At 40.1% G+C, this 17,361-nt stretch overlaps 1 protein-coding gene and 1 long non-coding RNA gene across 2 annotated transcripts in view; one reads left to right on the plus strand and one right to left on the minus strand.

Annotated features, from left to right (window-relative positions):
• LOC129500590 (uncharacterized) overlaps positions 1-8,286 on the minus strand; it is a 38,726-nt gene extending 30,440 nt beyond the window's left edge. The window contains exon 1 of the long non-coding RNA XR_008662572.1: positions 8,159-8,286. This is a non-coding gene — a long non-coding RNA (uncharacterized LOC129500590). The remainder of the gene's footprint in view (positions 1-8,158) is intronic.
• ADGB (androglobin) overlaps positions 7,819-17,361 on the plus strand; it is a 157,608-nt gene continuing 148,065 nt past the window's right edge. Inside the window, exon 1 of the mRNA XM_055311188.1 lies at positions 7,819-7,909. Coding sequence (XP_055167163.1) covers positions 7,836-7,909 — 74 coding nt within the window. The 5' untranslated portion in view covers positions 7,819-7,835. The remainder of the gene's footprint in view (positions 7,910-17,361) is intronic.

The following is a 17,361-nucleotide window of genomic DNA, read 5'->3' on the forward strand; positions in this document are numbered from 1 at the left end:
GGAGCCTGACGCGGGACTCGATCCCAGGTCTCCAGGATTGCGCCCTGGGCCAAAGGCAGACGCTAAACCACTGTGCCACCCAGGGATCCTGGAAACATACATTATTATAATCAGGAAGCCTTTCCTTTTTCTTTGTAACTTTCATGTTCTAAAACTCTTCTTCAAGCTAATTTATTTTTTACTCTTTCTCAAATTTTTAATTTCTTTAAAATTCTTATAGATCACCCCAACACAAAACTGAATGAGCCATCCATTTATAACCTTTTTTGTTGTTGTTGTTGTTGGACAAGTACAAGGAGTTTCTAAGAGTCTAACTAGCTTGACTAATCTCATAACTTCCAAGCTCAAGTCTGCACACCAATAAACTCATGCTCTACTGCCTGTCTACAGTCCTTTAAATTAATTTGGTGGCATTTCTCTGCACAAGTGTCCTTTTATCACCTTGTCCACTCTTTTCATGCTCTCAAAGTGCCACCTCTTGCCATACAGAACTTCAGGATGCAGCAAGGCACTGAGGGCTGCTCCATGATCCGGATCTGAATCGTCACTCCCACTGTCACTGTGTATCTCTCCTGTGCCTCTGCTCACGTGTGTGACTTTTGGTAGATGCTTGTCTCCAACACTCATGCTGAGGACATCCCCTTGGATATCCATAGTTGGGGTTTCCATAGAGCCTGACTTACATCTTTCCTAGAGGACTCATTGCATCATTTTGTAAGTATTTGTTCTAGTTTCTGTTTGTTCAACAAGATTATGAGTTCTTCAGGGGCAGAAACCAAGTCTTATCTATTTAGAAATAACCATGGTGTAAAATTAAATCTCCAAGTAAACTAAACCTCTAAACACAAGTTAAAGTTACAAAAGATGCTTTTCCCTCTCTCTCTCTCTCTCTCGGTCCCCCTGCTTGTGTTTGCTCTTTCTCTCTCTTTCTCTGTCAAATAAGTGAATAAAATCTTACAGAAAAAAAAAAAAAAAAAAGGAAGGCACCTGGATGGCTCATTTGGTTAAGCATCTGCCTTTGGCTCAGGTCATGATCCCAAGGTCCTGGGATTAAGCCCCATATTGGTCTCCCTGCTTGATGGGGAGCCTGCTTCTCCCTCTCCTTCTGCTGCTCCCTTTGCTTATGTTCTCTATCAAATAAATAAAATCTTAAAAAAATAAAGTTACAAAAGAAACAAATAGTACATGGTGCCAGTATTCTACAAAGTAAAATTCACAATGTCTTGTAGCTAATAAAAAATGTAGCAAATAAGGAAAATAAATCCCATTCACAGGGGAAAAAATAAATGAACTGAAATTGACCCAGAAATGATAGATGACGATTTAACAGATGGATATATTAAAAGTTGTTATAATTGTATTTCATATTTTAAGATGGCAACAAACTTCCAGCTTTTTAGTTCTTACAACATCTATTTCCTGAACCTCTCATAGGCCTGAGAAATACCTGTTGGTGCATTTTCTTCCACAAATACCCTGTTATAGTTTACCGCAGCTGCACTGCAAACCCATGTCAGGCTGTTGATGTTCCATCTGCACCCGTGATGGGCCTCTCCTTACCAGCTGGTCAGCTTCCAATTTCTAATTTAATATCTTCCTTTTATCTGTGTTTTTCATCAATCTGATCATGATGTCCCTGGGTATAGAATTTTCATATTTATTGGCTTTTGGGTTTATTGAGTTTCTGGGATTTAAGATTTCACAAAATTTGGAAATTTTTGGACCATTATTTTTCCATTTAAGTTTTTCTATATTTTCTTCTCCCACCTGCCCTGCCCATCCTCCCTGCCCATTCAGGGACTCCAGCTACACATATATTAGTCTGTTTGAGGTGATTTTACAGCTCCCTGATGCTCCAAAACTCTTCTTTTTTTTTTTTTTTAAAGTCTTTTCCCTCTTTGTTTCATTTTGAATTGTTTCTATTACAGTGTCTTCAAATTCACTAATCTGTTTTTCTGTGGTACCTAATCTGCCATCAATCCCATCCCCTATATTGTTTTCAACATGAACATTGTATTTGCAGTTTTAAATGTTCTTAAGCTTAACATATTCAATTTTCCTTCTAGGTTCTTGAGCATATGCCCCACAGTTATAATAACTATTTTAATACCCTGTCTAATTCTGTCATCCATGTATATTTTTCTGGTTCCTATTCAATTGGTTGTTTTTTTCCCACCTTTTAATGGGATATATTTTCACGCTTCTTTTCATGCCTGTTAATCTTTATTGGATACCATTTTAAATTTTACCTGTTGGATGCTGGTTATTTTTGTATTTCTATGAACATTCTTAAGATTTGTTCAAGGAAGGCTTTAAGTTACATGTATATAATGTGATCATTTCAGGTTCTGCTTTTAAAGTTTGTTAGATGGAACAGTAAGCATTAGTAGAGGGTGAAATCTCATCCCTACAGAGGCAATATGCTGTGGTTCATTCCCTGTGAATTATGAGATGTCTCCAGTCATGCTGGTGGGAACAGACCCCATGTGAACTCAGAGAAGGTTGTTCCTTATAATCCTTTCTCAAGGTTTTTTGTTTTGTTTTGTTTTTGTGTGTGTGTGTGTGTGTGTGTGTGTGGCCCCAGGACATTTCTTCATATGCTTGTGCAGTTTGGTACTCAGACAGACACTGAGAGACATGCATTCCAAGAGGTCTCCTCTTTGTATAGCTCTCTCCTCCACATACTCTGCACTGGGAGCTTCAGCCATAATCCTTCCTTGGATTCCAGCTCTGTCTCCCCAAATCAGGGGCACCATCAGGCTCTGCCACAGTTTCCCTGACCTGTGTCAGAGCCTTGCAGTAAGCTAGGAGAATTATAAAGCCTGTCTTTTTTATTTTCTACCTCTTGGGGGAACACTGCCTTTCATTGCCTTCATTTATTTTATTCAGTTTATTAGTTATTCCACATGAGAAGGTAAATGAACTTCCTGCTACTGCATTTGTTTGGAAGCAGAAACCTTTCTAAATTTCTTTTGATAGTGCTTCCTGGAATCATGCCCGAGATCAACTGTTCTGGGCCAATTTTCAGGACACAAACTTTAACACTCGGATTTGCATGCATGATGTTTATTAGTGAGTGTTTTGAATAACATTTCTGAATGTAAGGCAAGAAGAATTGGGCAGGAGAAGATCAAGAGCAGTGCTATTGTGACAGATGTCTCCGCCAAAAATGAGGGAGCTCTGGAGAGAGAAGAACCTTTTAGAGTTGTTGGAATTATGTCCCCTCCCTTATACACACAAAGGAGATGCAGGCAGCTCTCAGGGAGAAGGCTGATCTTGGGCTGAGTGACATGGGGAGTGAAATGCCTCTGTTCAGAAGGGGTTTCTGGATTAATAACAGTGCACCCACAGCAGAAGTGACAGCAACACCATGTAACTTCAGGTTAGTATGCACCCCCACGAAGTGTTTTATTACACTCAGGAAAACTATCGCTTCTTATTTAAACAACTGATCAAAATGGAAATTACTTTTCAGCCAGTATCATGAAAATACCTTATTTCCTTATTCTCCTATTTTTTTTTTAAGAATCACTACTCAGAATTTCCTTTCAAAGATAATGAAAACTGTAAGTTAAGGTTTACCTAGACTAATGAGACTATCTCAGGCAGGGACATTTGGCTTTATAGCTGCAAGATTCAAATCCTCCATAACTAGTGGGTTCTGGAGAGACAGAATATTAGGGGACAGAGCTGAATCTAAGTCACAATTTTAAATAATATTTTTGATGACATGGAGTAACCATTCCTCTCTACTCCCTCTGTTTGAAGGACGCAGTGTAGCAGAGAGCTGGAGTGACCACAGGTGTAAAGTTTTAGTTTCGTGAAATGAATAAATTTTAGAGATCTGTTGTACACCATTGTATACCATTGTGGCTACAATTAACAATACTGTATCGTACATTCAGAAATATGTTAGTATCTTATATTAAGTGTTTTCATCACAATAAAAAAATACCCTATGATAGAACACAAAATGATGTAATAGTGAGTATACTCTGAAGCCAGACTGCTCACATTTAGATTATGGTTCCACTCCCTCTTTGCTTTGGACTTTGGCCAAAAACTCACTTTTCTACTCCATAAAATGGACTGATTGCATACCTCATAAGGCTGTTGATCCCTGAGTCTGAGGCAGAACTATGTGATTGTAAAGTGCATTGGTCTGGCACCAGACTGGCCAGACTGCATGGGCTAGACTCCTGCTCGACACTTACTAATTTAATTTAACCTTTCCACCTGTTCCCTTGTCTACAAACAAAGAGATTGTAATATTAACACATTCCTAGGGTGTTTATATGAATTATGTGAGTTGATGCAGGAAAAGAGCTTCATAGAGGGCCAAGCATACAGCAAGTTCTCAATGAGTGTGAGCTCTGATTATGAGGTGTTGAGGGGGCTTGCAAATTTGAATGGAATTTGGTAAGGAAGAGTAGAACTCGAGCAGGTGCTGCTCTCTTGCCCTGGGAGGCTAGTACATGTGCGGGGCTAGGGCATAAGGAGGGATAAAAATAAAGCAGAATATTTAAGAATTTTAAGAGACGTAAAGCTCTGTGGCAAATAAAGGAAAATGATGTCAATGTCACAGAAGAATGACAATTGAAGGACAGAATCTGAAAGGACAATTAACCTGAACCACAAGCAGAACATGTAGAATTGACACCTTCTCTCGATGGCTTAAATTCTAGGTGACTTATAACTGACCTAACTGCAAAGAGGTGGCGGAGCAGCACCATGGGTATAATTGCTTCTGGCCGTGGGGCCAAGTGTCTAAGCTGCCCAGAACTCAGGCTTTAAGAAACAGAAATGCTGCTCCTCTCTCTGACTTCCCCACCCAGTTCTAGTCATCCGGGACTCCCAATGGTGGGTGGAGAAGTGCTTACCAAGTCTACTTCCCCATTTCAGCAGCTCCCCAAGTAATCCCAAGAGAGAGCCCTCCCTGTTCTGTTTCTGTGGGCATGGGGGAAGTGAATATTTCTAACTACTTCCCTATGGAGCAGGGTAGGGTTATGCTGCCTGAAGCCAAAGAACTCTTCCTCAATAAGGTTAGTATAAGGGAGAAGCTGCACTGTGGGTAGCTCTAGTAAAAGATGAGCCCTGTTTCTCAGCCTTTGAAAGTTACCAGAGAACTTGGAAATCCATAAGCTGAGCTATAGGGCAATCATCTGGGTTGGTGACTCTGAAAGATCTCAACAAGTTTAGTTAGCCTGGGGTATTGCGGAGAGCAAAGGCTGTGGAGGTTGGCTCATCTTGCTCTGCCACCTACCCCATATCAGCCAAATCTCTCTACCTCTCTGCACTTCAGTTTCTTTACCTGTGTGAAATACGATAGTAGTTTTCACTATTTGAATGCTTATTATCTTCCAGAAACAACATTTGAGCTAAGAATTATCCTTCCTTTTTCATAAATAAAGCAAATGGAATTCAGAGGGTATAAATAACTTACCCAGGTTAACTCAGCTAATAAGGGTTGGCATTAAAATTCATATTTCTCTCTAAAACCCATGCCCTAAGGAGCTAGCATACCTCCTGAAGCCTGGCATATAGCAGGGATGCAATAAATCACAGCTATTACTGACATTTCAAAATGGCATTGATCATGATTACCATGTGTACATAATACGGATTTTTTAAGAAAAAAGATTGATGGGTCAATTGTACTCTTTTGCACTGGCACATACAAATACCATCTTGGTTTATAGGGGAAGCATATTGGCCTCTTAGATTCATGGCCTGACCAGAGTTTAGTTCCAGAAAGAAGAGAAATTCTGTTTATGCATGCTGCATACATAGCATAATAAAGAAGAGAGAACACTGGTCTAAGAATCAGTAAGCACTTTATATTTTCAAAAAAAATTTATTACCTCATTTCATCCTTAGGTTAACTCCCTTATTTTTGTCCTAATTTAATAGATGAGAAAGGAGTCTCTGAGTGGGAGTAGCGATATGTTTGGCTTAAACTAGTGCTCCTCCATTTAAAGCCTCTAATCCAGACTGCCCCTAATTCAATTAGCCATGAAACTTTTGGCAAGGCACGTCTCTTGGTCTGGGAGTTTTCATCGATTAAATATGGGTGAGCTAAAGATTATTTGATTTCTAAGACTTTTCTAAGAGTCTTGGCATCTTGGAATCTTCAGAGATGGCCTTAGCTCAAGGCAAAACTCACCCATTTGTGTGTTGGTTGCTTAAAATTGTGCTATTTTTACCCAATAGTCTTTCTACATGCTCCTGGATTTGATGCTACATGCATTTGATTGCTTTGATAAGATTTGGTTTTAAATAATATCTTCTCAAAGTTTGGTCCTATACTTTCATTCAGGAGAGTTCTCTGGAAATTTCAGTCCTGGAATAAATGAGACAGAGCCCTCAATATGTCTTTATGTATATAGGAGAGGTTTATAGGGCACTTCTTCAACCATAACAGTAACACTACTGACTCTGAAGTTATTTATCTTGCATATAGAAATACAATGGAGTCGCTGTCTGATTGTCAGCTGTGTAACCTCCAATAACAGTAAGATTGGGACACTTGGCCAAGCAAAGGCTATGCTGAGTGCAGAGGGCTGGACATTCATTTGTCAGAAGAGTTAAAAGATTTACTTTATAGGAAACTGGTTTTCCCCTGCAGAGTTTGGCCTCTGAGCAATGCCCAGTCCCAAGAGCAGAAAGGATTATTTAAAGATAGTTAATTATTTCTAGGCTCATGGTAACAGCCAAGGAGTGACAGAGGTTCTAAACCTTGGGTCTGTGCTTGGTCAGATCTCTCTGTAGTGAGGTTGTTTTGGATCTACAGTATATTTTGCTTTGTTATAAGAAGTTTTAAAGTATTTCCAGTCTAAGTATTGCTTGGCTTCACTCATTCATGCTAATCTGCCTGCTTTTTGCTGGCATTTGAGCTGTCATATCTGAAACAGAGCCCCCCCCCCCCATTTGCTGTACTTTCATCGTGTGCCAAACATTTCACATAAATATTTATTTTCGGGAGAGAATTGTGAATTAGATATTAGCATCTCCAGTTTACAAATGAGTAAAATGAGGGTCAAAAGGAAAAACTTGCCCAAGGCACGATAACTAATAAATGCCACTGTGGACCCGCTGAGCATTAGGCTTGGTCTTAATAGGCTGTGGTTTCCTTGGATCTGTTTCTTCTGACTCTAGGGCCTTCCCAAGTGAGTGTATCAAGGGCCTCTAGACTCTATGACTTGGATTTATTCTTTTATATGAACGATGGAGACACTGGACTTCTTCATCACAGACTTCATTCATCATTAGCAAAAACTTGAGCAACTAAGCGTGTCCTGAACTTGCCTTCCCTGCAGGGATCCCCCTGCACCCACTCTTTTCATTTAAGGACCTGCCCTTTTCAAGCCATTCAGAGCGTCCAAAATGTCTCCTCAGTTACGACTGAAAAGAACTTGTTCGGCAGACCTGGGGAGAGGCGACATGGCCTAACAAACAGCTTCAAACACTTGGACCCTGTTCAAACAATTGAAAATCCAGGAGAGAATACTGGTATGCCAGCGGTTCCGAAGAGCAAAGCAGGTAGAGCGGACCTGACAGAGCTGCAGGTTACCAGAGCCGCCCATCAATCCTAGGGCCAAGCTCCTGCCCGGCCCCCGATTCCTCCCCAGACACTCAGCCCCCAGGCCGCCTGCAAGTGCAGGCCTGAGCTCGCCGCCGCGGGGCCTCTGCGCGGGAGCCGCGGGGGACCCGCCCCCAGCCCCGCCGCGCCCGGCCGCGGTCTCCTAGCAACAGCCGACGCGGAGCGGGGCCCGCAGCCCCTCCTAGCTCGGAGCTCAGCCCCGGCGTGGGTCCCGAGCCCTGGGGCCGCCTCTACCATGACCTCCAAACAAACCAAAAAGAAAGAGGTGCATCGTATCAACTCAGCGCACAGTTCGGATAAATCTAAAGAGTAAGCGACCCCTGCCTGCCCACCCCACCCCTGGCCTAACCCTGGCCTAACCCCTGGCCTCAGCGCGCGTCCTGGGGCTGCTTCCCTGCAGCAAGCTCTGCCAGGGAGGGGTGGGGCTGGGGCTGGCCTCCTCGCAGTTTCTCTACCTTCTCTGGGATCCCAGACCCCCGGAGAGTCTTGCTCCCATTTCTTCCCCATGTCTGGCTCCATCCGCCCCCGTCCCAGAGCCCCTGCTTTGCCTGCCCTCACCTGCCCATCTGCACCTCTTCTGGTGTCTGCCCGTTTGTCTCCCACTCTGCCCTTCTCCATAGCCCACCCAGGCACCTTCTGGGGTGCAGGTGCCTGAAGACAGAGGCATGGCTCGGAGGATGGCCACTAAGGGTCACATCTTGCTGGCCCCAGTAATGACAGAGAAAGACAGAGACAGAGAGAGAGAGGGGCGGAAAGAGAACTTTGACCTTAGTGCTTAAGGTCAAATGGTGATTCCCTAGTTAGTGTCTGCCCCAGTTCAACAACTAAAGACCTTTCATCAGATGACATCAGACGTAAAATGGTTTTAAAAAGTTAAACTATATAAATTTAGTTTATATAAAGTTTAGTAGTTCATGTTACTAATATAACTTCTTTCCTACCTGCATCCCTGTGTTCCTGATTCTCTAGTTCCCAGTTCTGTCTTTGCTCATCAACAGGCTTCCTGCTACCTACAGATAATCCATTCATTTTATTAACTTAAATTTCAGGTACTATGTTACATAAGTGATTTTAACAAGTCTTGTAAGTCAGGTCATTTCAACATTTACTAATGACTTCTATTCTTATAGGGCCAAGTCTACAAAGCCCTATGGGATCAGACTCTTACTACCTTTTAACTTTATCACTCCTTTGTTCATATACTAGTCTCCTCTCTACTCCCTAGAACACCCTTGTGTTGTTCCTACCTCAGGACCTTTGTACTTGCTATGTCTGCTGCTGGAAAACTCTTCCCCTCAGGTTTTTATATGGTTTTCTTTCTCACCTCCTTTAGGTGTGTACCTAAATGTCATTTCCTCATGTCAGTTTCTTTGGCCAACTGGTTTAAAATCACAACCCTCATTTTCCTGCTAAAACCAAAAAAAGCCCTTCCTATTTAACTTCGCTGCTTTATTTTTTTTTAATTTTTGTTCATTTAATGTACCATATATTTTACTTTTTAAAAATTATGTTTATTTATGTATCTTCCTGATAGAATGTAACTTCCATAAGGGCAGAGCTTTTTCTTTTTCTGTTTTATACACTATTGCCTCGTTAGTACTTAGAGTGATTCCTGGATCACATAGCAGACACTCAAAAATGCTTATTCAATAAATGAATGACAGTGATTAAATAAGAGATTATAACAGAGTTGTGAAAGAATTTCTGAATATATATTTTTTAAAAAGTCCTTAGTCAATGATGGTTATAAATAATACACGTTGAAGGCTCACAACTCTTAAGGAGCTTTGGGGAAAATCCTTGACTTTAAAGAGTTTATATCCTGAAAGAGAAGAGACTGTTAACTCCCCTGGGGGAGGGGGGGCGATCAAACCAGTTACCATAAATTGTAGTACATGGTCTGGGCCAGTGATGATTGTATCGCATGAGAGACAAGATGCTTGCTGGTAAGATGTTAACTCTTTCCTTGCCAATGCTTCCTTTTTTTTTTTTTTTTGATGATAATGTTATTTCTAACATGTTTATTTTTTCCAGAAAATATTTGAGTTGAATTATATCAAATAAAACTGTATGTGTATATTCATGAGAATAGAAGAGTCAAGGCAAATAGTTATACAAAATCTAGACTTTGCTAGAAACTATCTGTTGAGCATTAAATATCAAATCATTAGATTTTGCTGTAGCATTATATGATAAAATGTGAAGTTTATTATAAATCAAGTCTGTCCTCCAAGTTTTACTCAAAATCCAATTACAGATACCAGGCCAAATCATCATTAAAAGATAAGGTGTCACCCAGCATGAGGTCTAGGGATCAAAGTCTATCAAGGTTTCAGTGTAATTGTCATTTGAAATGTGCTAGGAACATTAACAGCAAGTTTTTATATATCATTTTACTATATTTTGTGGTTGCACATCCAGTAAATGCAACCAACTCAAACATTGTCCTAGATATGGAAATGAGAGAAAAGGATTTCAGAGCCTTGAAAATAACAATCTCCAGCATACCTCTTTTGTTCCCTAAAATTGTGTGTCATAATGCAGGCAAAGATCATGTCTGGCTCTTGCTTAGAGTGGTGGCTAGTACTGAGCACTACCACTTGATTAAATGAGCTCATAGTTTAGTGACCTAGCTTGGTTTCCATTCCTTCTGGATTGTATTAAAGCCCAGTTCCCCCTCCCTTTCTAATCTGATCTGCTGTTGGCAAAGTGCAAAAACGGAGATATTACAACTGAGAAAACAGTCATCTATGTCCAGCTCTGACCAAATTCACATGTAAATATGACATTGAATCACCAAGAAAAGTTATGCCAAGTAACTGAGTTGTCAGTCTTTACATTAGATTCACCTATTATCACTTAATCTATTTTCCTGGGATGCCTGGGTTCCTCAGTGGTTGAGCTCCTGCCTTTGGCTCAGGTTGATCCTGGACCGAGTCCCATAATGGGCTCCCTGTGAGGAGCCTGCTTCTCCGTCTACCTATTGTCTCTGCCTCTCTCTCTGTGTCTCTCATGAATAAATAAATAAAATCTTTAAAAAATATATTTTCCTGTATCAGGAAGAATAGAATCTTTGTTATAGGATTCATCTGGCACTATCTTTTGGTGACTTTGGACATGTCATTTTTATATTCTGACATTCAGTATTTTTCTTCTTTAAATGAAGAACCACCTGATTAAAATTGCTCCTGATCCAACACACTCTGTCCCTACTTCTCTGCTTTATTTTTCCTTCCAGCTCTAAATTTCCATTACTTCATCAGATTAAAACAAAACAAAAAAACAAACTCCACTGTGTCCATAATGGGTGAGGGAATTTCATTACAGTTAAGTATTTAAAACTTTGATTTATTTCATTTTTAGTAGAAGTTATCTTTTTAAAATTCTGTCTTCAGGAACAATAATTGTCATAACAACTGTCACAAATTATAACTTTCATTATCAAATATCTAATGATAATTAGAAAGTATGAACCAATCTAACTTAATTTAAAAACTAACAGGCATGGCAAAGATACTTTCATTAGTCAGATGCTATGAGAAGGATTTGTAATGACACCAAGTCAAAAATTTAATTTTCTTGGAAGTACTAAATATAAGCCTTTGTATAGATCATGGCTAACTTGAAAGAAAGAAAATAAAATATACATTTTAAGTATTAGTGGTTATTAGAAGTGTTAAAGCTTACACTTTTAAACACCACACTATTTGGAACTTTTTTTTTAAGATTTAATTTATTTATTCATGAAAGACAGAGAGAAAGAGGCAGAGATATAGGCAGAGGGAGAAGTAGGCTCCCCATGGGAACTCGATCCCCGACTCTGGGATCATGACCTGAACCAAAGGCAGGTGAGATGCTCAACCACTGAGCCATTCAGGTGCCCCTATTTGGAACTTTAATGAACAGTTGAGATAGGGACTGTATAGTGTTTATAGTCAACAAAATTTTGTTTCACTTCCAAAATAGTGCATTCAAACTAAACTCAAACAGATAATCTGTAAACTCACAAGAATTATGCAACCTTCTATATTCTTAATGATGATGAAATATCATTAAACCTCTTTCCAAAACAGAATGATATCTATTTCAGAGTGCTCAATAATCTAACCTTACCTACTGAAATGCACATCTAAATTTTGTAGACTTTCAGTCCTTATGAAAATTTGAAAACAGGACTATTACAAAATCCAAACTGTAATCAGTGCTATGAAAGCAACATAAGATAGAAGAATAAAATATCTTACTGATGGTTAAATTAAGTGGGTTCTTGGTTCAAGAGGGAAAGCAGATTAAATGAAAGCATGCAATAGGGGTTGGTAGAGAATATGTTCCTCCACTTTCAGAGATCAAGGAAGAAATTCCCCATAAGAGAGTGGGAAGGTGCCCCATAGTGCCACCATGTTCAGTCATCACAGCTCCACAGAGGAAATCAGAGGTAAGAGGGCCAGCAGAGGATGAAATAACTCATGGCTCACACTGAGTTTTGTGATTTCCCTGGATGACCTCTGTGGAGCCCCAACAACTAAGGTCAATTAATTAATTTAAAGGTCAGCTGACAGAAGCTTCCTTGGAGGAAAGCTTATTCTTTATGTCCATTTCTCAACTATTCAATGGCATGTTTCATGCCCAAGTCACTGGTAGGTCTGGGAGAACAAGGAATTGTGAAACATGGTATCTTCTCTCCAGGGACATATGATCTGAAAAAAAGTCCCCTAAGATTAACACAGAAGTAACTAGGAAGTATGTGGTCAGGAGGTATGTGTTGGAAATAATGGAAGGAGCTATATGTTGGCATAGAATTAGATGAGAGCCATCATGAGATTCCTACAATGAGGGCTCCATGAGGGAGAGGAGAGGAAGATCACTTCCAAATGGAGCTGGTCTGTCCTTACTCTTCTACCAGCCAATGCCCAATTCAAAAGGCACAGGTGAGCGAGACAATCAGTGCAGGCAATGGGGGTGTGTAAGGCAGATAGTCATCCAGATAGCTGATGTAGAGAGTCTGTGTCTGAATGGACTGGCCCATAAAACAACTACAATAAATATGCAGCAGGGACAGATTCAGGGGTTTAAACTTTATTAAAGGATTTAAACTGTGAGGGAAAACACATATGTTTTTCTATGTTAAAATGATGATATATGAGGAATGATTTGGCAATTGTCTGTGTGGACTTTATGCTGGATTAAAAATCTTAGTAGAGAAATGAGTGCTAGTCTGAGGTAATGGGGAATGCTTGATTTGGAGAAATCTGGATGTAGTGAGAGACTTTTTTATTATTTTATTTAATTTTTGAAATTATTTATTTACTTGAGAGAGAGAGAGAGAGAGAGAGAGAGAGAGAGAGAGAGATCACAAGCAGAGGGGAAGGGTAGAGGGAGAAGCAGACTCCCTGCAAGACTCAATCCAAGGACTATGAGCCAAAAGGCAGATGCTTAACCAACTGAGCCATCCAGGTGCCCTGTGAGGGACATTTTTAAAGGGGAACTCTCCATGATAGTGAGGGACATTTTTTTTTTATTAGTTTCAGAGGTAGAATTTAGTGATTCATCAGTTGCATATAACAGTGCTCATTACATCAAGTGCCCTCCTTAATGCTCATCACCCAGTTACCACTTCCCCCTACCCACCTCCCTCCAGCAACTAGTGAGGGGGGCATTTTTTTTAATAAATTAATTTTTATTGGTGTTCAATTTACCAACATACAGAATAACACCCAGTGCTCATCCCGTCAAGTGTCCCCCTCAGTGCCCGTCACCCATTCACCCCCACCCCCCGCCCTCCTCCCCCTCCACCACCCCTAGTTCATTTCCCAGAGTTAGAAGTCTTTATGTTCTGTCTCCCTTTCTGATATTTCCCACACATTTCTTCTCCCTTCCCTTCTATTCCCTTTCACTATTATTCATATTCCCCAAATGAATGAGAACATACACTGTTTGTCCTTCTCCGATTGACTTACTTCACTCAGCATAATACCCTCCAGTTCCATCCACGTTGAAGCAAATGGTGGGTATTTGTCGTTTCTAAAGGCTGAGGAATATTCCATTGTATACATAAACCACATCTTCTTTATCCATTCATCCTTCGATGGACACCGAGGCTCCCTCCACAGTTTGGCTATTGTGGACATTGCTGCTATAAACATTGGGGTGCAGGTGTCCCGGCGTTTCATTGCATCTGAATCTTTGGGGTAAATCCCCAACAGTGCAATTGCTGGGTCGTAGGGCAGGTCTATTTTTAATTCTTTGAGGAACCTCCACACAGTTTTCCAGAGTGGCTGCACCAGTTCACACTCCCACCAACAGTGCAAGAGGGTTCCCTTTTCTCCACATTGAGGGGGGCATTTTTAAAGATGGGTGCAGAGCTGATCTATAAGGTGATTGTGGTCAAAGACTATAAAGGTCAAATTTCTGATCTTCAGTTGCAGTGGTAATATTTGTGATGTCCAGGTAATGATGCCACCCTGTCTGAAAAGACAAAGAGAAAAGTGTAAATAAAATTCAATGACAGTTTCTGAAGGCCTTGGCTGGTTTATCTTTGCATTCTCTCAGGGCCTGGTACGATGTGTGTTTTTAACAAATGTGTGTATACTTTACTTGAGTTGAACTGGAACCCTGGTGTGGCTTTTTGGCCATTAAACCCTCTGGGTCAGAACCAGGGTGAAACTGTGAGAGTCCAGAGGGAAGAGGGCCTGTCAGTCATCCCCAGAATGCAGGGTAACACTTGGCACACACTAGGGCATTATATAAATGTCTATTGCATATTTTTAAATATAAAACCTTAGCCCCAAAGTTCTGCTTAATGCGTATAGAAGTACAGCATTCATCTTGATGGGGTCTTCCATCAGTGCTCCCTTTAAAAGAAACCTAATCTGAACATTTAATAATTTTTTAAGACTTGATATGGTTTAAGAATCATCTCTGGCAATGAAATCTTTTTTTTTTTTATATCACCTAATTTTTTTTGCTTGTTTGGTTAGAAATGGTTCCCTCTAAAGTTGATTCAGTAACATTATTAGAGAAGTAGAAGTTACCTTAAAAAGATTTAAATTTATAAACTCATGGAATTTGAAGGTTTTTTTTTTTTCTAAGATTTTATTTATTTATTCACGAGAGACACACAGAGAGAGGCAGAGACATAGGCAGAGGGAGAAGCAGGCTCCCTGGGGGAGCCTGATTCAGGAGTCGATCCCAGGACCCTGGGATCATGACCTGAGCTAAAGGCAGATGCTCAACCCCTGAGCCACCCAGGGTGCCCCAAACTCATGGAATTTGTATTTCATTGTTCCTTAAAAATATAATCAAATGTGTACTTTGAAACCAGTAGTATTGTTGTTAATGCTTCTAGATGTGCAAACTAATATTGCCTTTATCAAAAAGATTATTTAAAAATATTTTGACTTTAATTTCTCTTTGACATTTCCAGGTCACAGCTTATTTACTTCAAAGGATTAAATAATCTATAAACTGATTATTCTACTTGGTTTGAGATAAAATGACTAAAAAGTGTATCTAAGACTGATTAAAAAGAAGTCTTTGATATAAGTTGTACACTTTGGTATGATTTGTATACTGTGAAAGATTGGATAGAAATATGACTAATATTTCTCACTTTCACTTTCTTCCCCCCCCCGCTTTCACTTTCAACAATGAAGATATGTATATGTTGTCATAAGAAGTATCCTACTAGGTGCTTTGAAATGGTATTAACATTCCTTCCCAGGAGGATAGGTCCAGGCTAATTAATTCCAAGTTCTGGGATTACAAATCTGCTAATTCATAGGGCTGAATTAACATATGTTATATGTTTAAAGCAAACATATACTTCTATTTTGAATGGGTTTGTTTTGTTTTGTCTTTGTGTTTGCTGATGTCAGCACAAATGCGGTGGTCCAAATATTTTGTAATTATATTCATACCGACCTTCTGATATAACGAATATCAGAATTACATATATTACTCCAGTTGAAGTTCTGAAAATAATTACTGTGCCCTTTCTGCCCTCATTTCCTCGGGGTGCGTGGCTGCCATCCACAGGCTCGGTGGAGACTCTCAGAGGCCCTGTCAGCTCAGAGCTTCTCTGTTCTCTTCACTGTCAGACCTTCTACAGCATTTGTTTCTGAGTAGGACTGCTTAGGAGGGCTTTCAGAGGAGCTCTCTACTGAATCAGAGAGGGGGATGTATCAAGGTTAGTTATAAATTAGTGGGAAAGCCTCCAGCTCATAGAATCTTGTAGGTACAGAGGCAAAAGGAGAGGAAGCAGGAACTCTGAGGTGTTTTGCTTGCTTTGGTCCCAGATGAACCAGAAGCACAGTTTAGTAAGGTAAGTCAAGGTCAAAGATGAAGGCTGTACTGCACACACTGCCAACAGGGCCCTTTCTACATACTATTATAATGAATGAATTAGAAATTAGAGACAAAGCCTCATTGTTTGCTTCACCTTGGGTCAAAGTCTAGGAGGAATTTAGGACTGGTTTGCACCATAGATGAAGAATGAGGTCATGAGGTAAATAGCTGGAGTTGCAGCTAAAAAAAAAAAGTCATCTGGAACCTGTGCATGTAAAAGCCTGTAGGTCCTGCATACCTGTTATTTGCTTATTTTTTTTTAAAGATTTTATTTATTTATTTATTCACGAGAGACACACAGAGAGAGGCAGAGACATAGGCAGAGGGAGAAGCAGGCTCCCTGCGGGGAGCCCATTGCAGAACTCCCTCCCAGGACCCCCTCCCAGGACCCTGGGATCACGACCTGAGCCTGAGGCAGACGCTCAACCACTGAGCCACCCAGGTGCCCTCCAGCTTTCTTTATGTGCAGTACTATTAGTCATCACCTTTTTTTTTTTATTAGTTATCTTCTTTTTTTTAAATAAATTTATTTTTTATTGGTGTTCAATCTTCTTAACGCACTACTCTGCTAGTGGGATGTTTCTGCTTTACGAAAGAAAGCAAGAAGGAAGTGGGGAAGGAAGAGAGAGAGAAAGAGAGAGAGAGAGCTAGTCGATGGGGCCACAGCCAGCTGCAACTCCCTCTTCTTCCAAACCCTAACATACGATGTCCATTCTTCCTCTGTGCCTTTCCCCATCCTCTTTTCTCTGCTTATAGTTGCTTTTACCCCGGCCCTACCATTCTATGAATATCTTAAGGCCTACTTTTCTGTGCAGCCATCATTTAAAAAAAATTAATTTAAATTCAATTTGCCAACATGTAGTATAACACCTAGTGATCATCCCCATCAAGTGCCCTTAAGTGCTGGTCACCCAGTCTCACCGCATCCCCCTACCCTCCTTCCTTTCTGCAACCTTTTGTTCGTTTTCCAGTTAGGAGTCTCTCATGGTTTACCTTCCATCATTGATCTGCTAAGTCGGAAACCATTCCATCCCCCCTTCTGTGCTGATAAAGCTTTTAACTTTTTTAAAAAACCTTTCACTTTTGCCTTTGTAGCTTTCTTACTGTGTGTATTGATTCTCACTAATTTTAAGTTATTTGAGAACAGAAACCAAGTCTTACCAAACTTTGTATTTACTCAAGCGCAATGTATTGAAAAAAAAGGATAAATGTTGAACTCTTAAAATTCAGTGTCCAATTAAATAATTTTACTAAAACCAAGAGAATAAAAGGGCAGCATGACAACCTGGCCTTAACTATTTTTAATTGAAAATTTTTTTAAGATTTATGCAATTTATTTCCTTACATATTTGATATTTTTGAAGAGTACAGCTCAGAATGCCCCAACCCAAATTAAGTCAATTGTGTAAATCTGTTCA

The sequence above is a fragment of the Nyctereutes procyonoides genome, unplaced genomic scaffold (assembly GCF_905146905.1).
Source record: "Nyctereutes procyonoides isolate TBG_1078 unplaced genomic scaffold, NYPRO_anot_genome, whole genome shotgun sequence".
Taxonomy (NCBI): Eukaryota; Metazoa; Chordata; class Mammalia; order Carnivora; family Canidae; genus Nyctereutes; species Nyctereutes procyonoides.